General features: G+C 34.5%; 2 protein-coding genes and 1 pseudogene across 2 annotated transcripts; 1 reads left to right on the top strand and 2 right to left on the bottom strand.

Annotated features, from left to right (window-relative positions):
- The first annotated feature begins 617 nt into the window (after positions 1–617).
- On the top strand, positions 618–6711 carry LOC142614824 (uncharacterized; annotated as a pseudogene).
- A 2843-nt stretch (positions 6712–9554) lies between these two features.
- Positions 9555–21409, bottom strand: LOC142617861 (hyperosmolality-gated Ca2+ permeable channel 2.5-like). Its single transcript, XM_075790845.1, has 10 exons — positions 21123–21409; positions 19827–19967; positions 16732–16795; positions 16348–16560; positions 15248–15442; positions 13422–13720; positions 12747–13026; positions 12200–12478; positions 11186–11419; positions 9555–9864 (listed from the first exon to the last, which is right to left on the bottom strand). Exons 1-10 carry the CDS (start codon positions 21407–21409, stop codon positions 9703–9705), a joined length of 2154 nt encoding a protein of 717 aa, XP_075646960.1. The 3' UTR covers positions 9555–9702.
- Positions 21410–23887: 2478 nt separating this feature from the next.
- LOC142616870 (uncharacterized) lies at positions 23888–24919 on the bottom strand. The gene has a single exon (XM_075789628.1). The coding sequence runs from the start codon at positions 24917–24919 to the stop codon at positions 23888–23890; it is 1032 nt and encodes a 343-aa protein (XP_075645743.1).
- Between the last annotated feature and the right edge of the window lie 475 nt (positions 24920–25394).

Raw genomic sequence — 25394 nt, 5'->3', positions numbered from 1 at the left:
CATATAAAATATTTTTATTAATTTTATAGAAAAATTTTTTATATGAAAAAAAAATTAATGACAATTTTTAAACCAAAAATCGACCCCCAAATGAATTTCAGTCAAACTTACCGTTTGCATTTTGGCCTAAAAAAAATTTAGTGTATTACAATTCACAACTCTCTAGGTTCCAAACTTTATTTATCCCACAACATAAAATAAAATGATGAAATGCAAATTACACTCTAAATTTAATTGAAATTCATTTCATTACTAACTTTATTTTTATTCAATTGAATCCTCTAAATTTCAAGATTTATTCAATTTAGGTATTTCGTCTAATTTCATAAAAAAAATTGCCATTAAATATGCAATTAAATAATAAAAAAATATTTTCGGAAAAAAAAGAAATCTCACATAAAAAAACATATAAAATATTTTTATTAATTTTATAGAAAAAATTTTTATATGAAAAAAAAAATTAATGACAATTTTTAAACCAAAAATCGACCCCAAAATGTCCAATGACTCCAATCTAACCCAATTTACTACTCTCTAGGTTCCAAACTTTATTCAACCCATAAATTGGTGTATGGATTCTCAACAAAAAAAAAAAAAAAGTGTATTAGTTTGGTTGGACTTCGGCCTTTGGGTTTGATTCAAAATGGCCTAATAGATTGGGTTTTGTTCCTCTAGTTGAAACCCAAAGCCCATTACATTACCAATGTGATATTCTCAAATCCTCTCTCTCTGCAAGCTAATAGCCATGGAAGTGGCTACCGCTGTTTCGAGCTTTGCACTCCACCGGCCAATGTGAGCACCAAATTCCTCACTTCCTTCGCCAGCAGAAGCGTCTCAGCTAACTTCTCAGGCCACGAGCTCCGTCCCTCTCTTAATTCGGTGTCGTTTCCTCGCCCCAAAGGGTAAGCGAGGCGTTGTGACCACTAGTTTATTTTCTTTCGTGTATTTGGAATTGGGTTATTGTTACTTTTGTTTATGGCTTAGTATTTCATTTGGGTTTTGCAAATTTAACATACTCATTACTTGTTTAGTACTTGATATCCTAGGAGAAGTATAGATATGAACACAACATGATGTGTGAATTCTTAAGAAATAAAGGCCATGTTTCTAGTAACGTTATTTAAGTGTTGTGAAAATATGCGTGGGTTAAAAATAATAGTGGAAATACATGTTGTGGTGAACACTGAAACTTGTTGTTTAAAGAACATTACCAAACACCCCATAATTGGGTTCTAGTTAGATCATCTTATTGAATATGTGACTTAAGCCTATCAACACTAAGACAATCATCATGATGTGAATAATGTAACTTCAAAAATAATTAGTAATATATCTTTTAAGATATATTTTATATGATTGACTTATTAACCGACCAAGAGCTTTGTAACTCAATTGGCATTTCTTGGTGTTTCCAATTGACACGGTTCAAATCTCCTCTACCACTTAGCAAAATATATAAATTAAATTTCTTTATTCAATTTTTTGATGATGGTGAGTGTGGCTGTAGAGATGGATCCGGCTAAAAACCAAAATAGAGTGAAGTAAATGGAAAAGCAAGCCTAGGGGTGAGAGGGAACTTAGCTTATTAGCTGAGCTAGAGATGCTAGAGCAGGTTAGCTTAATTATTCATAAATTAAAACTTACTATAGCCTTAGGTAATGCATTTTATATATTTTTTTCATTTTCATTTTGAGCTGATATGATATGATATATCTATGGATTGGTTGTTGCAGGTCAGTTAATTTATGAAGTCTATGTGTATATCAAACACTTAGGAACCCACATATGAGTAAAACACCAAAACCCCAAAAGCCCATAATTTATTCACGCTCTCAACTCTTTTCCCATGTCTAAAACCCTTCTCTCTTGCATCAAACCCCTTCACAATCCCAAGCCTGTGTCTTCTTCTTCACCCTTGCCATTTAGGAATTTCATGAAACATGTCCAAGGCACCATTCAAATCCTCAAAACTCAAGACCAATGGGAGCAGTCCCTCGAAAGCTTCTTTTCTGAATCCGATGTTGTTGTTTCAAACTTTGCCCATTTCGTTTTAGATCAAATACATGATGTAGAATTGGGTCTAAAGTTCTTTGATTGGGCCTCAAAGTGACCGTATAGTTGTTCACTGAATGGGTCTGCTTATTCTTCGCTTTTGATACTTTTGGCGAGGTTTAAAGTGTTTTCGAAGATTGAATTGGTGTTGGAGCGAATGAAACTTGAGGAACTAAAGCCGACTTGTGAAGCATTAAGTGTTGTGATTCAAGCTTATGCAGAACCTGGATTGGTAGATAAGGCTGTTGAATTCTATTATGTGGTGGGTGAAATACATAATTGTGTGCCGAGTGTTTTTGCATGCAATTCATTACTTAATGTTCTCGTGAAGCATTAGAGAATTGAAACTGCACGCCAAGTGTATGATAAAATGCTTGAGAATTCTTGTGTGGATAATTATAGTACTTGTATTATGGTTAGGGGTTTATGTAAGGATGGGTAGGTCAAGGAAGGTAGGGAGTTGATTGAAGATAGGTGGGGGGAGGGTTGCATACCAAATGTTGTGTTTTATAATACACATATTGATGGTTATTGCAATAAAGGTGAATTTGAAAGTGCCAATGGACTATTTATGAAGTTGAAATTGAAAGAGTTCTTACCTACACTGGAAACTTCTAGGGTTATGATAAATGGGTTTTGCAAGAAAGGGGACTTTGAAGCGATTGATTGACTTTTATTGGAAATGAAAGAGAGGGGTTTGAAAGTTAATGCTCGAGTATATAACAATATAATTGATGCTCGATGTAAGCATGGTTGTACAGTTAAAGTGGTGGAGATAATGGGGAGAATGATTGAGAGTGGTTGTGAGCCAGATATTATAACTTATAATACTCTTATTAATGTCTCTTGTGAAGAGGGGAAGGTTGAGGAAGCTTATAAATTTCTAGAGCAGGCAATGAAAAGGGGATTAATGCTGAACAAGTTTAGTTATACTCCTCTTATAAATGTTTATTGTAGACAAGGGGAATACTATAGGGCCTTAGATTTGCTTATTAAGATGATAGAAGGAGGACATAAGCCTGATTTGGTTTCATATGGTGCTCTCATCCATGGACATATTGTCACAGGGGAGGTTGATGTTGCATTGACAATGCGAGAAAAAATGTTGTAAAAGGGAGTATTGCCTGATGTTTGTATTTATAATGTTTTAATAATTGGACTTTGCAAGAAAGGGAGGTTTCCTACTGCCAAGTTGCTCTTTGCTGATATGCTTGACCAAAATGTACAACCTGATGCTTTTGTTTATGCCACTTTGGTGGATGGGTTCGTCAGAGATGGTGACATTCAGGAGGCCAAAATACTCTCTGAACTCGTCACTGAAAAGGGCATAGACCCTGGTGTTGTGGGGTATAATGCCTTGATTAAAGGTTTTTGCAAATTTGGAATGATGAAAGATGCATTTTCTTGCATCATTAGAATGAGGAAAGGGCATCATGCTCCAGATGTATTTACCTATACCATCCTTATTGATGGGTATGTAAAGCAGCATGACTTAGATGGTGCACTAAAGATGTTTGGGCTAATGGTGAAACAGAGATGCAAGCCAAATGTGGTCACATACACTGCCCTCATAAATGGGTTTTGCGGCAAGGCAGATACCAATAGAGCTAAAAAAAATTTCAGAGAGATGCACTCTTGTGGATTGGAGCCTAATGTTGTCACATACACTATACTTATTGGGAGGTTTTGTAAAGATTGTAAACTTGCAAAAGCTGCCTCCTTTTTTGAATTGATGCTGATGACCAAGTGCACTCCTAATGATGTTATCTTTCATTATCTTGTAAATGGGTATGCAAATATTGCACTAACTACAGTTCTCAAGGAAAGCAATGAGCTTCAGGAGGTTGAGAAGTCTATGTTTTTGGATTTTTTTGGAAGGATGGTATCAGATTGATGGGGTCAAGTAACTGCAGCATATAATTCTATTATTATCTGCCTTTGCCAATATGGAATGGTTAAAATTGCTTTGCAGTTGTGTGATAAGATGATTGGTAAGGGTTTCCTTCTAGATTCTGTTTCTTTTTCTGCCTTACTACATGGCATTAGCTTGGAAGGAAGATCAAAGGAATGGAAAAACATTATCTCCTGTACTTGGAATGAACATGAGCTCCAAACTGCTGTCAAATACTCACTGAAATTAAACCAATATCTTCCTCGAGGAAGGTCTTCTGATGCTTTACTTATTTTAGAAGCCTTGATTGAAGACTACAAGTCTAATGATCAACAAGCCAAAATCTTAGTGGGGTAGGGAAGAAGAAAAAAAAAATTGAAATCCCTCATCTTGCTCTGTTATAAATATACGAAATTTGGACCAAAAAATTTCTGTGGTATCCCTAAATATTACCATCACTTAATACAAAAGTCTCAAACTCCTTACATTTTCTTTGTTAAGGTGCTTTTCAAACACACATGTTGGTCGTATGATTGGTGAACCTATAAAGAGGCTCTTGAAGATCCATCTGGATTGACATTATTGTATGGTAGGTAATTTCTTAATGGGCTGTGCATTTAATTTTTAAAAGTTTCAGGATAACTGTTTTTGATATTGGATTTATCTATTTTGTGGTGCTTGTGCAGGCATTTGGGTGCACTTCAAGGACAAGTAAATACTACATTAACTGATTCTTATTATATCAAAGCAAATATTGATGTTAACAAGATATTGAAGCAAACTTGACTTCACTTTTGGAGGTATGTAGCACTATTTTGTTTATTATATAATTGTAATTGTAATATTGTGTATAACATGGTAATTTTTTTTTCAGTAAATAAAAAGCTTTATTGAAAAAAATAAATAAAAGTAGTACAGCAAAAAAATTATTACCCTGGTGCACAGGGAGTGTACAAAGGAATAATATGGTCATTCTTGTTGTATGTCAAATAAGTATATTGTACACTGTATGCAACATATTTGATTTGCATTAGTAAACTATTGAATAGAATAATGCTGTTCATGTGTCTAATTCTACAAGAAATGATAAATCATAATGATATAATTCAATGGTAGAAAATGATCCATGGCTTTGTAATTGTTGGATGCTTCATGAACATGGGATATCTATTATGTAACTGAACATATCCATGTTGCCTATTGACATTGAACATAGTGGACTAGGGAAAAGTAGGCTTACAATCATGTTATCTCCATGAGAACTTCATTACGTTATTGTATTTTTGGGATAGCTTACTGTCATTAGTTTATTTTGCTTATAAAATAAGCAAGCTTATGAGCTAGACTAAACAGGCTATAAGAAGAAAGAAATGGTAAAATAATATTTCTAAAATAAATGTGATTAACCCAGCTAGTGTTTGTGAAAAATGTTTTCACTTGACCACTTTAATGGAGATCTTTTGGACTTCCAGTTTTACATAAGGGTTGCATTTGAGTAAGAGGGGACGGAGAATTAACTTTACCACAACCTTGGTTTGGCAGCTGAGCAAATGCATGAAATTATAGTAGTGCAATTTTTTTTTCCTATTTTATACTTTTTCGTTTCTTTAAATTGAAAAAAATAAAATAAAATCAACTTGATACTTGCATCCAATGAGATGACTAGAAAATTTTGGATAGTTTGACCAAGTGAGGATAAGAGGTTATTAGCACTATACATTCTTATTTGAACGTATCCAACTGACAAATTCCTTCCAAAAATATCCAGAAACTGACTTCTTCTCTTGAAGGTCATTGCTTTCTTTGGGAATTGCAGTGGATGGAGTGTTTGCAATCCCATTCAAAAGTTAAAGAAAGATAACATCATTAGAACAGAACTTGCTCATCAGCATCAGTTCAGAAAGTGGCATGCTTTTGCAAGTTTACACTCATTACAAAAACTCCCAATATGTACGCTGCATGTCACAACTTTAGGATCTAAAGATTCTAAACCACAAGATAGCATCTCTCTGAAATTTATTTAAGCTCCATTGGAATCTACCTTGCTGCAAAACCCATTAATGAGGGAGGTGTGTGACCACATTTTTATAGTTATTATTATTATTTATTTGGGATACAAGACAATAATTACTCCACAACTAGTGTCTAAGTGAGTTAATTGGACATTGTTTTTGTTTCACAAAAATTTTTTTTTTTTTTGGATAGGTATCTTTTTCCTGAAAACTTAATATTGTAGACTATTTTTTCCTTGCATTTCTCTTTGTTTCATGAGAAGTTATGGGGTAAGAAAAGAAACTGGAGTACTGGGATTTTAGACACTTCCCTATTAGCTGAGAGCAGGTTGTAAATTTTGGAAACCAATAAGCAGGATAGTACATATTTCAATATCTTTTTCTCAGTTTTGTTAGTATGGGATTGGAGGTTGAATTTTTCCTTTTGTGGTTATTTTGTTTTGTTTTCCTGAGACATGAATTTGTGCATGCAGAGAGAAATCAGACAAAAGGGAGTCTTTATAGGATTGTGGAGTGGAGGCCTTGTACAAGAGACCTAGAGTGGTAGTGGAGCTTTAAGTTAAGATTTCTTTTTGCTTGACAAAATTTTGTGGATTATTTGTGATACATATAATATTTGGCAGGTAGTCTCCAAATGATTATTTGGGACATAATATTTGTTTGCCAAAATGGAGCAGGCATTTAAAATTGAAAAGCAAGCAAAGCAATTTACATGGAGAAGTTAATGAGGGCACTTTGTCCTTTTGTGGTTCTTTGTGCTGAATATCTTTTGAGTTTGAAAAGTTACTGAGGATTGCTTTGGATTTTTTTTTTTTTTTTTTTGATAAATAAGAATGATATATATTCGAACGGCTACTTTGTGCATGAAAAACATAGAGCAGATGCTGGAAATACAAGAAGAAAAATAGAAAGAAAACAAAAAAAGAAACCAAGACAACATATTAATTACATAGGAGAAAGAGAGCTAAGAAAAGAAGGGAGGGAATCACTAGACGTGAGTCCCCAAGCCCGAGACCAATCAAAGAGAGTCCCACTAAAAGAAGCAAGCATCTAATCACGAGAGCTATCCAGATTCTCAAAAGTCCTCTGATTCTGTTCCTTCCAAATGCACCAAAGGATGCATAACGGAACTAAGTTCCAAATCTGAGACGAATGCTTGCCCAACCAGTTCCACCATCCAAAAAGCAAATCTGGGATCGATCTAGGAATAACTCAAGACAAGCCAAAAGTAATAAAGGCAAGGCTCCACAACCGATAAGTCATCTCACAATGAAGAAGTAAGTGGTCAACCATCTCTCCACAATGCTTTGGAATATATCTTGGGGATCTGGGAATTTTACAGCTTAAATCAAGACTATAAACCTACTATTATTTTTGGGATGGAGATAGAACTATGGTTGGTATAGAGTTTCCAGTTGGTTTCTTAATATCCTGATTCAATCATAATTGGCATTCATTGCGGACTACTGCATTGATCTTTTGTTGAAATGCTGAAGCTTTGCCAGTATAGATTAATGGATGTGAGTGCTTAAGTGAATTTCATAATTGCAGCTTTGAGATTTATGTGAAAATCGCTCAATTTTAATTACTGCTTTGGTAAAAATGGAATATTATTATTGATGAGTGCGGTTGAGTGATGGTATTGGTATTTGGCTTGTCTGTTACATGTTGATTTTGGTTCAAAATTGTTTGCAATGAAACTGGTGGTTCTCCTAAAGCATTCCTACCCAGCATTGGCATGGAGGTCCCAGAAATCAATATTACTGATCCGTATAATGATGATTATTTTTGGAATGGTCTGGGACTTGTTCGAGTCAACATGCCAATTATTTCTTCCAACTGAAAGAAGGGTTTGGCTTACCTCTAGTAATATTGGTAGACTGAATATCTCAGGCAGTCCTTTTTTCTTCTCACCTGATTGGGATAGATTCATTTCGGTTAGTTGTGACAACTTGGCCCTAATGACCGACATCAATCCTATGGTGGTGGTTGGATGCAAATCGAATTGCGTTGATAAAAGCATGATAGAGGACAGCGAACTTAAGTACTGCTCAGGTTTCAACTGTTGCATGAGCATAGTCCCTTTTGGGATTCAAGTACTTAATGCAAGTTTCAAAGGAATAAAAGAATAAAATAGAACCAGTGAAGAATGCAAATTTGCCTTCCTTGCAGATGATAAATGGTTGAATTCAACGACAAAAGATCTCTCTTACTATGTGTAGTTTTTGGAATACAAAAATAAATGCGTAAATTGAATTACAAAACTGTTTACATTCTTCAATAAATTGTGTATATTCAATAATTTCATTGAAATATTGTGCACGTTAATATACAGAATTGTGTATGCCAAATGTATAGAATTTTGTACATTTATTGAATTTTGTATGCAATATGGATAAAATTGAGTAGTCTTTGAAAAAGGTGTATATTGAATACACAGTTTTTTTCATTCTCATTCTTTGAAAATTGTACATTCTTTGAAAAATGTGTATTTTGAATGTACATATCGAAAATTTGTATAAGTTGAATATATACCATTTTGTACTTTCATTCAAAAATTTGTACATTAAATGTACATAGTTTTGTTCATTTTTTGAAAAATTGTATATGTTGAATGTACAATATTTTATAAATTTATTGAAAAATGATGTGCATTGAATATACAAACTTGTATTATAATCTTTGAAAATTTATGTACATTAGATAAACAAAATTGAGTACATTCTTTGAAAACTGTGAACATTGAATGGACAATTATTGACATTCTTTGCAAAAAAATTTACATTGTATATACACAATTTTGTACAATTATTGAAAAATTGTCTATGTTTTTTTATTTATTTTTATGCAAGATAGAATTTTTACTCTAGTTTATTTTAAGTGTATATGTGTGTGAAGCTCCTTCCTAGAAACTTGAACCCTGGCATTTGCCCTCTATACCACACAAGTACTTATACAATCATTAATTAATGGTGTATAGTTAATACACATTATTGTATACATTCTTTGAAAATTTGTGTAAGTTGAAAAATTATTTTTGTACATTTATTGAAAATTTATATGCGTTTAATATACACAATTTTGTCCATTCATTGAAAATTTGTGTACGTTGAATGTAAAAATTTTTGTACATTCATTTAAAAAATGTGTACATTGAATGCACATACTTCTATACAGCATTTTGAAAAAGCACGTGCATTAAATCTACAAAATTCAATACGTTGTTTGAAAAATGTGGTGTATATTCATTTTTAAATTCAATGAAAATTTGTGTACGTTAAATGTATACAATTGAAAATTTGTGTATGATAAATGTACAAAATTTGGTTATTCATTGAAAATTTGTGGACATTAAATGTACACAATTCATTGAAAAATTGTGTATAATGAATGTACAAAATTTTGTTATTCATTGAAAAATTGTGTACATTAAATGTACAAAATTATATTATTCTTTAAAAACAATGAATGTTGGATGTACAACAGTTTATAAATAAGCATAGTGCAATGCATTTGTTTGCAAATGGTCATATGGATAAAATAAGCTCAAACCTGGTACCAAAAACTTGTTTTGTTGATAATACTTATTCTCAAAATCATTATTTTCCATAAAAATCGATTTGTCACATAAGAACTAAGAAGATCATAAACAAACTTGATAATCAAGTAATCCAACATCACATGAAGAATCTAGAAAGAATTTTCTTGAGTACTACTACCGAATGTAGGGAAACGAAAAAGCTAGAATTAAAGTGACGATGAGCAAACCAATGGTTGTGTTGAACTCGATTCTGATGGGATGAAGTTTACAGGCCGCAAACAAGGTGAACAATATGCATTAATCACATCCACATAGTTAACTTCCATTTGACTGCTCTTTGCATCTAATTCATCAAGTTCAACAGCATTCTAACAATGAAGAGTAAATTCTTATCAGGTTACAAGTGAAATATAGCAAATTCAATTTACACTTATTCCATGATAAAGTTCTGGCAATAGGCCACACTTTTTAAGGAGGTACTGCGATAACTGCACACTAAGATGTGCTAAATGAACCATATGACCTCATATGCCAGAAAATTGTCATAAATTAGACATGTGAGAAAGAGCATGATAACATTAATCTTGGAAATGGTGATGCATGTATGTGAGTAACGTTTGATCAACTGTCATCTTCTTCTTCTTCTTCTTCTTCCTTTTTTTTTTTTTTTTTTTTTTTTCTTTTTTTGTAGAAGAGATCAACTGCCATCTTAGAAGATACAAAATATGAAGCAAAACAAAATCATAGGAACACAAAACTAAGAAACATAAATGAAGGCCATCTAGAAAAAGAGCAAACCAACAAGAAAGAAGTATGATTTAACATATTAGCAATTTTTATACTCAGGTTTCTTCATAATCATTATATTAAAAAAAATGTCAAAATAAATAATCAATTAACATATCAATTTAAAAGGCTATTGTATTAATTAAAAGTAAATTAAGAAAATCAATCAAAGTAAAGAATTAGTATGATAGTATACTTGAAAGTTGAAAGTTTCGAAAATATTTTACACGGGGCTTGATTTCTTTAAATAATTATAAAAACTTATATTTTCTTCTTTCTACCCTGGCTTTAAGTCCTAATTATTCAAAATCTTAGTTCGTCATTGGAAACCCAAAATTCCTAAAAGGGATTTCTTGTGTTAAGGGGAAAATTTCTACTTCTACTCGACTCTCTTCCTTGGTTTTTTCTTTCCTGTTTTTGTTGAAAGGTTGGGGTAGCAATTTCCCCCCCACAATTCATTTTGGCCCCACAGTTGAACCCAAAAGGTTAAGCTTTGATGTGGAGAGGTTCAACTAGTACATAAATCATGTTTAGTCCAAAACCTTACTGTAAGTTACTGATATGACATTCCCTATGGGTTTCTAATTTTCAGGTGGTAATATCTAGTGTATAACATTTTCAGTTTCTTAACGCACAAAATGCAATATTGAGAAGTGCCTTTCGGCTAGAAATCATTTTTTTCAACCAAGCAGTATATAGATATGGAGTGATGTCAAAAGCACAGTATACAAAAATACTAATTGATTCTTGACCTAATATTTGTGGTATAAGCACTGCGAGACATCAATTGAAGTAAGGTCAGGAGTTCAATAAATAAATCAGCATAAAGTGATGGATTTCTTTGCTTTTTGAGGAATCATTTTATATGAATCATACAGAAATATTTTGAAGGACCAAATATACCTGGATAGAGTAATGGTGGAATGTGGGAAGAAAACGTTTCTTGCAGTACTCATTAAACATCAAAGTGAGCAAGAGCAGTGGAATTGTTGATATGGAAGCAGCTGGCATTGACTTGAGTCCAAAAAGACCAATCATGGTAATTTGCATGAGAACAATCGCAACAAGAATATAGTGATGAATGTATGGCCAATATTGTCCACATGTCTCGTACACAATTGCATATACATTTTGAATCTGCAAAATATATTTTTATTTATAAGCCTTGGTATTGGTAAGTTGGAAAAATAATGTTGTTAACAAAAGAAAATCATTGACTTTCAAGGTGTATATCAATCCTTGCAATGACTGAAACAAATGTTAATAGTTCCATTCGTGGAAGTGTGGAAACAAGTTTGATGTTAACTCAAGACAAAATGTTCAATACATAATGGAAAGTTAAATATGTCAAGATAATTTTTCCATTATCAGAAAAAAATTAATAATATTTTAAGGAATTTTTAGCAAAAGTGTTGATGATAAAATGATTGTTCCTTAAAGGTCATTAGTTATTTTTTGGTTGGTTATGGACCTTATGCAGAAGTAGGAGTAATGTATAATACAGCAGCATTGCAATGATAACTTCTTCTATAGGCATCTTTTTCTTCTACTTTTCAAAGGAAAAGAATAAAGAAAAGAAAAATGGCCAGAGCTCTACCTGAATTTTAAAAAACCAGATTTGCTGCTAAGTCTTATAGTATACAATCAAATATTGAATGAAGAACGGGCATGAAAGGAAGTTTTGACATGCCTAAACATGTTTTTGGATGGAGTGTGATGAGTAAAAATATAGAAGTTAACAAAATCTTTCTTCTTCCTTTCTCCCATCTTATAACTGTTTTCTACGTTTTAATGACATCATTAGTGTAACAACATAGCTTGAGGGAGTTGAAAAACTAGTGGCATAGAAGTGGTCATTTACATGTAAAACAATACACCTGGTTGATATAAGAAGGTCAGAAGGGTAAGAAATTCAACCTGGTTGATAAAAACAAGATAGCCAAGACAGAAGTAGCCAATAAGAAATGGAAGCAACAATGGTGCGACAACCGCGTATACTGTACCAATCAGTACTGACAAGGACACCATAGGGATAATTCTAAAGTAGGGTAGTGAATAAAGATAAGGATCTTTCTCCGTCCCACGGCCAACTGTGTGTGACTTTATAACATCCCAAAAGAGTAAGCCAGGCAGAAGAATCTCCAAAGAAAACCCTGAAAGCCCATCTGTTAAGATGTATGTCATGAAGAAATCTGCCTGAAACACAATATATTAACAGTCAAATCTATAGAAAAAGATATGTTCAAAGAAAAAAGTGCAGAATAATTAGAATAATTTGCCAGAAATCCCAATTTTATGTAAAATGTAAAATTACACCAATACAGATGTAAAATAAATTGGTTCAGTTTCTGTTTGTTCATTTTTTTGATATCCTTTTTTCATCACAGCCACAGAAAATAGTTTAAAACAAAAAAAGACGTAATGAAAGAAAAACCGAAAATGAATGAAGGTTAACCAAGCTTACTTGAGCAGAGACAGCACTAGCCAGATGACTAGGAAAATTTTTTGGGTGAGAAAAAGATTCTCCAATGTCATCAAGTAATGATCCTGATAACACACTCAAAAAGAAAACATTTCCCACTAGAAAATAGAAGACCATGTTGCAAGCTTTAATCTCCTCCTTGCTCTTTGAGATACAACCAGGTAATTTAGCCATCCCAAACATTGCAAAGGGGACAATGTATATAAATCCTTTAAGAATGACACTAGGAAGATACCCTGTCACGACAGAGCTTAATCCTGGTCTGCAGCAAAATAGATGTGTCAAGTTGAAGGAGATTTGGTGAACATTAGATGAAACAATCAAGGAATTATAAACTTATGCCAGTTATAAACACTCCTCGGAGATAGTGATAAGCCTGATAATATATAGACTAAATGCATGCAAATGAAACGAGTATCACACAATAGAGACAAAAGCTAATGTTACAAAATATATCTCCTAACAAAATTCTCACACACACACGCACACACAAACTAATACAGTTATTTTACGTTCTTAATTTTTGTGTTCACGTCACACTGAAGTTTGAAGAATTTTTAGCAACTGTTACTCAGTTGCAGACAAAAGTGATAACTAGAAAAGATTCCACAGATATTATTTATCCCAGAAGAAGCACAGCAGGAACAGAGTTATTACATTAATTCTACAGCCATGACTGGAGGAAACCATTTCTTCAGTTTCTCATATTTGGCAATTCCTTGAACAGCAGTGACTGGGATAGCAAAGAAAATTGTAAGAAGTGATGCTGCAAGAACAACTCCAATTTTGTAAAGTGGAAGTATTCTATATGGAATTGCCAAAGTCCTCCATGATACATCCCTTGGTTCTGGAGCCATTTCGGTGATCCATAGAAGTGGATGTGAGTGCTGCTGAGATTGAGCGGCTAGTGCAGCACCACAACGAGACTTGAATATAACGAAGGCAACAGGTAGCTCCTACAAAAATACAATAACTCAGGAAATGTAAATTTGAAATATCTTCAGAAAGGCAAAGAACAATCACAATACAGTTATACTCCTAAAAATATATAGTTTGAGCAAAGCTGCCTTGACTTCATATTATACAGGACACAAAATTCCTTAGGTAATTTTTTTTCTATTTTTTTTTTATTTTTTATCTTAATGGTTTTTTTTTTTTTGAAGGGGATCTAAGATGATTTTATGAAACATTTTTTTGCTCATACTAGATGATTGGGGCGTAAAACAGTATTTGAAAAGAATCATATGCATGCTGTTATGAAGTTTCTCAATGGAACCTCATCATGACGAGTATCCCTGCGCCATTACGACTTCCATAGAACACCCATCACAATACCAGTTGGGCTATATTGTTTAGAGAACCATACGTGCCTATTTTTCACCACTGCCTTTCAACCGCCAACACCAGCACTACTGCAATACAACCACCTAAGCAAATTCCTACTCTTCAAATCCTATCATATCCCTCTAAGCCTCAAGCAATGCCCTACAAGTTTTACCTAAGTGGCCTGAGTCTTGACAAATGCATGAGTAATACTATTCAAAGAGTTAAAGTACCGTATGTATATATGAATGGTATTCCCAATTTCCCACTTGGCCACTTAAGCATGTATTCAAAGATAGGTATATCAATATTTCTTAACCTAAAATACTCATTGTTTCGTGCTTATGAAGGAATCCAAAAGTATCTAAGCTAGCCAAACCAGAAGATCATGAACAGTGAATTTCACTATAGAGGTGTAGCAGATTATTAAGAAGTAGAGTGACTTTAGCTATACCTAAAACATTCACTTTATTCTGCTTATCAAGTACTCCACAAGTATCTAAGCTTGAAAAACCAGAGGATCATGACAATTATATTTAACTATGAGGAGTTCAACAGATGCTTAATTTTTATCACATTTTAAATGACTCTAGAAAACACAAGTTCACTAAGGCAGCAACTTAAGATTCAAGAAAAGATACAGCCACCCATTGTAGAAAAGGACTACATCTGGGAAGAGTGAAAACTATTCCTTCACAAACTTCCTAAAGTTACAAATTATTAGAGCAGCACTTTACTTTGCACACTTCTAAATCAAAGTATAGTGATATATAAAGAGCAAGGAAACCTGTCCAATTAGCTTAATGGAGAAAATGCTGCAAATACAAACTGCAATGTTGTTGAAAGCATAGGAGATGAAATGCCAAAACCATACAGGAATTTGAATAGAAAAGTACATGACATACAACAACAACATAACCTTAGTCCTATAACGTTAGCTATAATTCCTCAATAGACTAACCACAGTTCTGTATAGGATCCATTCATAATAAAGTGACTAAACCTATTGCAACCGTTCTCTTCTTTTTTTGGGGGGGGGGGGGGGGGGGGGGGTCCTTGGGACCAAATATGAATCACCAACATTAGCTGTGAGCAAAATAGATTATGTCCATGTCTCCAACATTGGAATTAATCATAATTACTGCCACCAACATAATTACCTTTTGCTTGATCACAATTTCATGCTGTAATTGGCGTATCTTTTCACAAAATACTTGAAGGCTGTCCTCGTGCAAGGATATCTTCACAGCATCTTCTCGAGATCCATCCAAGAGAAAAGTTTCTCTCTTATGTTTGTTAGCTGTGGGCCTCTCTCTCAAGTACTGTATCTTTCTTGCAATAGATTCTGCCTGGCTCTACATTTAATAACTTCTGTAAGAGGTGCCCATCACAAACTGGAAAAAACTGAAAGGGAAGGATATCTCATGTGTTGCTGTGATAAAATAAGGATGTTCACAAAATATCATATTTTTACTTGAAAATTCCACACGTACTCAGTGAAAACAAAATCACCATCTTCAAAAAGTCAAGCCAGAGGACTAATGACAAAAGTTGATTTTTGTTGTAAGATACTGCAATCATTTTATGTATTACCACTGATTTGCACTTGTCATGTTGCATCTTTCATTAGAAATCTAAAAAATGAAAAGAAAATGACACTCTTTAAGGCCAATTCTGTGGGACCAAAACTAAAATCTAATTATAAAGGCTATTCTTAAACGTAGAAAACACTCATGCAAACAAGGCTAGAGCCCTACATGCAGCAGTATAATTATGTAAATGGACTGAAAATTCAGCTTAAGAGACCCTCCCATCACAACTCAAATACACACACACACATATATATGTAATTTTTTCAAATTATAATAACCTGAACAGGTTGTTGCAGGTATGATATCAGTGCCACCCAACATAAAACTATCAACTGAAGAAAATAAACTCTTCACTCAAATATTTCTTGGCCGTATTTCTTGAGGTTTTCCAACATATCCACACTTCTAGTGTGAAGGTCTCAGAGCCTCTTGGAAAAACACCCCAAAAAAATTTATATACTTTTTTAAGAGACTAACAGTTGTGATGGCATCCTCAACAACAATCCATCAACTGTTGAAGAAAAATAACTAAGAAATAGAATCGTAGATGGAAAATATAGATCTGCAAGAAGGAAGCTATGGGCTCATGGACAACTGAAGGCAAATACTGACATAGCCAATAACATGGATGTTCAAGAATTAGCACCTTCAAACCATTCAAAACTTACCAACAACACCTCAAGATCTTTTTCTTTGTATACCATTTGATAAGAATGATAACTGTATGGATAATGTTTAGAGAAGAAGTGATCAACAGAACACCCACGAGCCTTGTGTTCTGAGCAAATGGGAATTTGCCGAACAATAATAGTAAACTGGTCAGGTCGATGCCTAATCTTCTGAAGTTGTTGAATCCTTTTAACCAAAATTTCATCATATTCCTGAGGTGGAAAAAAAATTAGGAAGTCACCTGTAATGTTTACTTAATACAAAGAGTGTTGCTTATGCAGTGACTGTCAGTAGCATTCCTCCGATCCAAAATACCATGCATTAAGTGGCTTTGTGGAGTAAACTACTAATTGTATAGCTATATATCTAACTGAAAAACTCACCTGATATAGTAGGTATAAGCCGTAGAATGATAAAATCCACAAGCATGAAAAATGCACCCAAAGCCTGCAGATTGGAATAGGAAGAAACTCGGTAAGCAAATTTTCTTTTAATGTTGTCAGTTCAGCTTGTATAAATAAGATAATATGTGATGCTACCAAAAAAAAAAAAAAGAGTTGAACAAGTATGATGCAAGCATTATGTTTTCTAGTTGTATTTGAATACATATATGCACTTAAACACCATGCATATAGGCGTTATGAATTAAAACATGGAGGTAGCTTCTTGGTACTAGAAGCACAATTAAACTTTTTATTTTTATCTTTTGCTAAGCTAAAACCATATTTTTTTAGTAAATTCATAAATAATCTGAAACCCGAGAGTTTGGTTCTAGATGCTCACTAAGTAAATTTTTTTTTTTTTACTTGTGGAATCAGTCCTAGAAATGTATATATTAGTGAACAGGGTAGTGAAACAATTAAGGAGGTGCTAGATTGCTTTTGTGGGGAATCTGGGCAAAAGTTAGTGCTGAAAAGTCCCGTATCTATTTTTCGCAAAATGTGGGAACAGACCTGAAGGCTGCCATCTGCAGCAACCTGAATATTCAAGCTACTAACAACATAGGGAAGTACCTAGGCTTCCCCTTGAGACATAAAGGCTCAACTAGAAGTCAATTCAATTTCGTGGTTGAGAGAGTCATCAATAAGCTCTCAGGTTGGAAAGCCAAATACCTCTCCTTTGCTGGAAGAACAGTGTTGGTGAAATCTGTGATGTCTACCATACCCACCTATGTCATGCAAGGGGCAGCCCTCCCTTCACACCTATGTGAAAAGCTAGAAAAGATCAATAGAGACTTCCTTTGGGGCACCACACCAGAGAAGAAGAAGTTGCATTTAGTGGGGTGGAGTAAAATAGTTAGGCCAAAAGATGAAGGAGGTCTAGGCATTCAAGCAGCAAAGGCAAGGAACCTAGCTATATTAGCTAAGTTAAATTGGAGGCTATACCATGAGAAGCAGTCCTTGTGGGCAAAGGTTATTTTAAACAAATATTGGTCCCAGTCTAGAAGGAATATGTTGGAATATTGGCAACAGATCAAAGCTGAACTTTTGGTCAGACAAATGGGTTAGAGGCAACGCACTAAGAGAATTAATTGAAGATCCTCTGCTGCTCTCAGAAGCTAATCTCACAGTGGATGATATGGTCCAAGAAGGAGTTTGAAGTGGAGTACTCTCTCCTTTGATATGCCTAGATGTATACAGGACAAAATAAATGCTATTCCTATTCAACTATTTGGAGTGAAGGGGGACTCGGTCAGCTGGAGGCTCTCACGGGATGGGGATTTTAATTCAGCATCAGCATACAATCTGGCTAGACAAGAAGAAGGGAAGAATATTAAGTTCACTGGAAAGTGGATTTGGAAGCTGGTTGCTTTGCCAAAGATATGTAGCTTCCTTTGGCTATGTCATCACAACAGTGTACCAGTTAGAGAAGTGATTGTAGCGAGAGGTATTGATTGTAATTTCAAGTGCCCCTTGTGTAGAAATGCCAATGAATCCATTATCCATGTGTTGAGAGACTGCCCCTTTGACTCGGAATTTTGGAGGAAACTGAAAGTTCCTAATACTCTCTTAACTTCCTTTGACCTCGATCTGCCTGGATGGCTGGAAAGGAACTGTTTATGTGATCCTCAAATTATGGTTCATGGACAACCGTGGAGAACTCTGTTTAACTTTGCAGTCTGGTCCTTGTGGAAACACAGGAATGGAGTGGTATTCGAAAACACCACTCTAAATCCAAACCTTCACTTCAATTGCATTAAGCAATATATGGAGTATTTTTACTGTGTTGGAAAGTCCTTCAGTGTTAAGCACCAGGTGGTAGTGCAAGTGAGATGGAAAAAACCTCGTGAAGGATGGTACAAGCTTAATGCTGACATGACAGCCTTAGGAAATCCAGGAAGAGCGGGAGGAGGCGGTTTAATCCAAGATCACCAGGGGAATTGGTTAAGAGGCTTTGCTCGCAACATAGGCCTCTGTACCAGCGTTATAGCTGAATTCTGGACCTTGAGGGATGGGCTTTTGTTGGCCTTGCAGATGGGAATTAATCTTCTAGAAGTAGAGCTTGATGCTAGAATTGTTGTTGACCTTGTACTTGCTGCCTCAAATGCTATAGGAGCTTACTCCCCCCTCTTGAATGATTGCAGGTGCCTCCTAAACAGGTTTCGTCAAGTCAAGGTGGATCACGTTTTTAGGAAAGCAAATAGGTGCGCTGATGGGCTTATGAAGAGGGGATAAATGCAGCCAGTGGATTTTGTTATCTTCAATGAACCCCCTTCCCCTGAATTTGTTTGTTTTGTTAACTCGGATATTAATGGTCTGTACTTAAGGCGTGCTACCAATACTCTGCCTCTTTTCGCTAGTTAGTTGCTTAATGAAAGTTGCTTTTAACCAAAAAAGAAAAGAAAAAGAGAAGTCTTATTAATACCATGCCTTCCTCTAATTAAGCTGATACAATAATGGTCTTGCCATCACAAATTTTAATGATAACAGATTCCAAAGGATGACACAGAATTACTCTTAAAACTTGCATTCACAAAATTTCATTTAAAGGAAAATGGCAATCATTAATTCACCACTTACAATGGTATCATAAAAGAATTTCTCTGCTGAGCATTACACGGTCAACAATATCCAACTGTCCATATCAGGTACAAAATGCTACAAAATGTTTCATCTAACATTAGAAGTGAGATAAGATCACTCAGTAAATTATCGAATCCATTTATTTAAGTCAATTTAACAAAATCATCTTGCATATTTGGCATTATTCCACAAATTTGTGTCCTTAATTTTTTCTCTTAAACAGATAATATCAAAACATCATCCTGGAGCATAAGATTTTTTTTTTTTTTTTGAAAACTCCCAACATTTTAGGATCAATAGCCAGAGTTGACAATGATAGCCACACATTCTTATGTTTTAGACTTGGAACTGAAATCTGAAAATAACTTGGAAAAAAAAATTATAGCAAGATGTGCAAAATTTACTTCATGCCAGTCTTTGTAAATGTTTTCTGTGCAAGGTTAAGAGAGTCTCACCTGTTAGAACCAGGAGTAATGTTAGATATTGTAAAAGAATCCAAGGAGTGATAGCTCAGGTATGGTACATCCTGGCCATTATAATTTACAGGGAGAAGTACCACCAATCCCACAAGAGAGCATACAACAAAAAATTTGATACTGCAAAACAAGTACAATTCGAATTATGAAAATCTAAGAGCATCATTATCAACAAAATTTGTAACTAGAGTATACATAGCATTGTTGATATGCTAAATCATTTTTCATAAGTCATTACAAAAATATCCCATCATTAATTTCTTAGAACTAACTGCATTAATTTCTGGAATGTTCTGCCCAAAAGGATTTGCTCAAGTAAAAACACACCCCATAAAACTGAACACATGGAATAACTCTAGTTATGAACTTATAATACTCAAGATTTGACACATTTTCTTTAAAATGCAGCCAATCAGATTTCTGTTCTGTAGTACAGGAAAGGAAGTTCACACTTTAGACATGAGCATGGTGAAACATTTGTAATTCAGAAAATATTCAGCATTCAGTGATTCAAATCGCAAGTATGGAGCGTGAGATGAAAATAACAAAAGATTTATTTTAGGAGAGTCATTGAGATATTGGTAAATATTCTTACACACTCCTTATTGTACACTCTTTGCACACAATATCCATAATTTCACACAAACTTCCACATTTTTAGGCATGTTCACATGTAACACATGAAATGGGTGGTGTGTACAGATGATGTACACTAACAAGTACACAATAATCAGTAATCAGTGCCCTTAAAATATAAGCTTTTCTTTTTCTTTTTCTTTTGGGCTTAAAACAAAATCAACAACATAAGTACAGATTTTCATTCCAACTCCAATGAATTGAGATTACCCCTGAAAGATCCATAAATCTTTATTGTTTAAGATATGCTTAACAATCAGTAGAGATCTCATTGGTTCAATAAATCAAACAGTTTAGTGTCAAAGGTTTATACCCTTTAATTTTACACAATGACCACTTCAAATTTTAAAACAAACAACATTGACCCAACAATTGTGTGCATATCATTTTTATATATATAGAACCCAAATATATTCCAACCACCCAAAAATAAACTAGTGCCTCCCTTCCTCTCATATATACATACATTGTGACATCAACCTTGAACAAAAAACTAAAGATTAGCTTTTTTCCCATAATATCTTCACAGTCTGAAATCCAAAGAAACCCCACAAAACTGAATTGTATAAACAAAAGCAGTACTAAGTAAATGAGAGTTTATAAAAAAGCAAACATATTCAGAAACATTTAAAAACTGACCCGAACTTGAAGAGTCTGATGATGACAAGAGCGTCAAGGCCACTGGAATCAAGAATTTCATCTTCAGTGACGCGAAAAGCGCGAGGAATCCAAGAGACAGAAGGGAGGAAGTGACGGCAAGAGAAGGTTTGATCATGGAAGTGAATCTGTTGGCCATTGGAGAGGCGACGAGCGTAGTATATGGGAGCGAATGAGGGCTGTTTCTTGAAGATGGAGAAGAGGGTGAGAGTCACTAAGGCCAAGCCTATGTTAATGGCTGCCGAAGCAAACAGACTATGCGGGTTCATTTTTTTTATTTATTATTTTTTTTTCACTTTCACAATCACACACACAGTGAGAGAGATCTCTCGCTTTGTAAGTTAAAGAGTGTAACAGTGTAACATACACACAGACAAACACAGAGGTTGCCACTTGCCACCTTTGGTGGTATACGTGGCAGGTTTGCATGTTGAGAACAACGTAAGACATTCACATGCGTAACTGCTTTGCCTGCATGCGTGCTAAATTCAAGTCTCTGATTATTCATAGAATTTGCTCAGTTTAATTTTATAATAACTGTTTCCAAAAAAAAAAAAAAATTACTTTTTTGATAAAATTAACTTTATTTTTTTGATAATTAACTGTTGGAAAAATGGTTTTGATAATTGTTTGGGTGGCTAACTTTGGACCAAAATAAAAGTGGGACTAGTATGTCCTTTGGGGTGCGCCTGATCAGTTAGGACATGTTCTTTTTCATAACATAAGAAGATTATATTTGCTCTAAATTATTAAGAAATGAAGGAGAAATTAAAGTGCCCATTTGATCATAGATGAAATTAGTAAGATTATTTAAATCCCACATCATCAGGATGGAAAATGGACTAATATACAAGGGAGTTGGCCATAGGTTCCTAAGGACACCTCACTCTTTGGGAAAGGAAAATGACATACCTATAGATATCCTATTTTATATCTTAGTATAACTTAAGTCATCAGTCCTTAATAAGGAAGTTTGGGTAATAGTTCGAAAGTAACTGCAACTAAAAAATTATCAAAATCGCTTCAATTACATTGTTGAACATGACATTTTTTCACTTTTTAAAACATATTATCTCTTGAAACTCAACTAATTTTTGTAAGAATTGTTCCATTAATAAGATATCTAGAGCTTCAAAATATACAAAACTTTGACATAATTTGGATTTTAAATGGCTAAGATATGTCAATTTGAAGTTAGGACAACAATACTGTCAAGATCTATATGTTTGTTTGTGCACATTTGATTGGATTGAATAATTTGGATGTGTATTGTGTGAGCGTATACTAAGCTTCACATCAAGTGTTTACCACATAGATCTTGGGTTTATAAGTGATGTCAGGATTTTTTTTGTTGTAATTAAGCATTCTCATGAAGTTACTGAGTCAAAGCATAAATAACTTCCATAAAATCTACAAATATTCTTTTTAGATCTTAAGTTCTATGTTTTTGTTATATTATGTTTTTAATTGTGAAAGTGATAATAGAGCCAATCTTGGATGGGTGAAGTGTTACTTTTCAATCTATTAACTTATTTGCAATTCAATGGTAGAATCAACAGGTCAAGAGAGGGAGAGTTGAGTTGCCCCCACCCCATGGACAATGGACATACACACACATATATACACACATTCATGGCATATTGATTATAGGATTTCAACCTTTTGATTAACGTTGGAGTACAAGAACCAACTATGAATTACAATAGTTTCTCCACACAAAAAAAAAAACTATGAATGACAATTTGTCCTTCGGCTTACTACGTACCAATTTTACCAATTCCTAAATCTCTAAGTTCAAGTAGTTAAATTCGACTATGCGTGAAGAAGGAGGTAGACAGCCCATGAGGTCCATTACTAAACATTACATAATTTTGACTCTCTCTTGAAATGATATTCAATTCAAATTGAATTAAATTAGCATTTGGTTGAGAGCATACGTATCATGATGTGCATCTATATGCATCAAGTGTGACACGTGGGATGAATTAATTAGCTGGTTTGATTTAAAGGGGTTGAGTGAAAACAGGAAAATTAAGAATGCTTCATACTTAATCTCACAGAGTGTGAGTTTATGGGATCATTGACAAAAGGATCTTATCTAACCCAAGCATAAAGTTCTTTTTTTTTTAGAGAGTTTCAACCTATGATGTCCGCTCCTAATGATAGCTCTTTATTTAGAGCAAAACACTAATCAATTTTTGGTGTAGGTGGGGATTGAACCCCAAATATCTTATACAACCATTAGAGACTTTACCAGTTGAGCTAACTGGAACCCACAACCTAAGCATAAAGTTGGGTGCTTAATTTGAAGGTATAGATGAAGATTCATAGAGAAACCTATTAAAAGTTGTTTAGAAGGAGAGGAAGATAGAGAGAGAATAAGGAATGGGCAAAAGAAGAAGAAAGGTCTAGGTCCAAAATGCAGTGTATAATTCTACAATTCTAACCTATCCAACATGGAATATTGCTCGTATTGGATAGTCAGTATTAACTCATGCGGATAAATAGAAAAAATTTAGAGCAATGTTTATTTCTCACACATCATTGCAAGTCACGAATTTAGTGCAAAAAAATGAGTGTGTGTACTTTGTGAAAAATAGTAAGTGTGCACTAGCCATTACCCAGAAGCTTTGATAAAAAATAGCACAATTTTACTAGAATCGACAAAACTTCACATATAATTTCACAAGTATTTGTAAAATGGATTCTTATGGGGAAGAATATATACTATGATAGGAGTATATATCTTAGATGACAATGACATTAGACTTTCGTATTTCAGTTGGATCTAAATCTTCCGAAGGCTCCATAGCCTTCTTGCCAAGCTTAAGCAAACTCCCAGTGGCCAAAAGTGCCTTAGGATTGATATCATGCATAGACCTTGCATACAAACTATTACATGCTGCCCATGCCGCATCAAACAGTTCTTTGTTTTTCGTGTTCCCCATAAGGCAGTGACCAAGAATTCTCAATACAGGTTGTAGCAACTCCCATGGCAATGGAATCCTTCCCTCTTTACGACCATTTGACTCGCTCTCCTTGTTCAAGTCCCTGTCAGCATTATTGTCTTGACCAGCCCAAACCACACAAAAGTCACAGAAATCAATCTTGGACCCAACTGGCATATGATAAATCTTGCTGTGGTATAGTTCTAAGGCCACCCCAACTATTCTGGCCCTTCTTGTAGACCTTACAGTCCCATGTGGTTCCAAACTAGGAGATATGACTGCTAGGTTAAGCTCTGTGGAGTTGCTGTTAATGGGTGCTTTGGCTTCATGGTAAACACTAGGAAGTGACACGTTCGGTACGTTCATGGTTATGGGTTGGCCAGCACGCGAGGTGGTCTCATGGGCGTATAAGGCTAGAAGGACAGCCTCAAAGCCGGCAAGGGGCTTGCGGAGCGCAACACGGGAGAGGTAGATCCCTACAATAATGGGGAGGAAGCGGAGGACAATGAGTTGGAGGTTAGGGTCACCGGATTGGAAAGTGTCATAAAGCCAACGACAGAGGTTGTTGTCACCAGCTCCAGAGTTAGGTTCACGAAGGAGGGAGGATACTTGGGAGGCAACTTGGGGGTCATGGAGAAGAGAGAAAGCAGGGTTAGGATTGTAGGAGGAGATAGAAAAGGAGAGATTGGATGGAAAGGAGGAGAGAATGGAGGAGAGGGATTCAATGGCCGATTTGGTTTTAGATAGGGAGTCCAATGATATGGAGGGTGCATGTTCTGAGGTCGGTGTCGAGATGGAGGATGGGGTGATGGGTTCTGAGCGATCAGACATTTGAGAGAGAGAGAGAGAGAGAATATGTTGGATTGTTTTTCAATTGAATTATTATGGGTGATTAACTATAGCTAGTTAGGGAGCATTTCAATTATGAGTAATGTTACAGTTACAAACTATTTTATAATATTTTTATAAAATGTTAATATAGGCAACTTCTTATTGGTTTTCATTTAAATCCACAATTAATATCACTTTTTCATTTACCAATAATCACTTACTACATCAGCAATTTATAAAAAAATTTGTAAAATAATTTGTATCTCTAGCATTATTTTTCAATTATATTATTACATTCATGAATGATAAATTAAATGAGGATGAACATTTCAATTGTAGAAAGAGTAAATTGCTCAAAGAGGGAAATTGTCAAAGAAAATTAAGCAAGTTCGGGTTATTGGAGGAGAGACAATTAAGGCAGAAAGATTGGATCATCTTTTACCTTCCTGTCCTTTTCCTTTTCCTTGTGAGCTGT

This window comes from Castanea sativa, chromosome 11, assembly GCF_040712315.1.
Source record: "Castanea sativa cultivar Marrone di Chiusa Pesio chromosome 11, ASM4071231v1".
Lineage (NCBI taxonomy): Eukaryota > Viridiplantae > Streptophyta > Magnoliopsida > Fagales > Fagaceae > Castanea > Castanea sativa.
This window is presented reverse-complemented; position numbering and strand designations above follow the sequence as displayed.

Excerpts from the sequence above, each read along its gene's own strand:
- LOC142617861 (XM_075790845.1), bottom strand. The coding sequence starts at position 21,409 with ATGAACCCGCATAGTCTGTTTGCTTCGGCAGCCATTAACATAGGCTTG. Across the intron at positions 16,796-19,826 it reads ATTACTCCTGGTTCTAACAG|GCTTTGGGTGCATTTTTCAT; the intron begins GTGAGACTCTCT and ends TCCAATCTGCAG. Across the intron at positions 13,027-13,421 it reads GTCATGGCTGTAGAATTAAT|ACCAGGATTAAGCTCTGTCG; the intron begins GTAATAACTCTG and ends ATTTTGCTGCAG.
- LOC142616870 (XM_075789628.1), bottom strand. The coding sequence starts at position 24,919 with ATGTCTGATCGCTCAGAACCCATCACCCCATCCTCCATCTCGACACCG.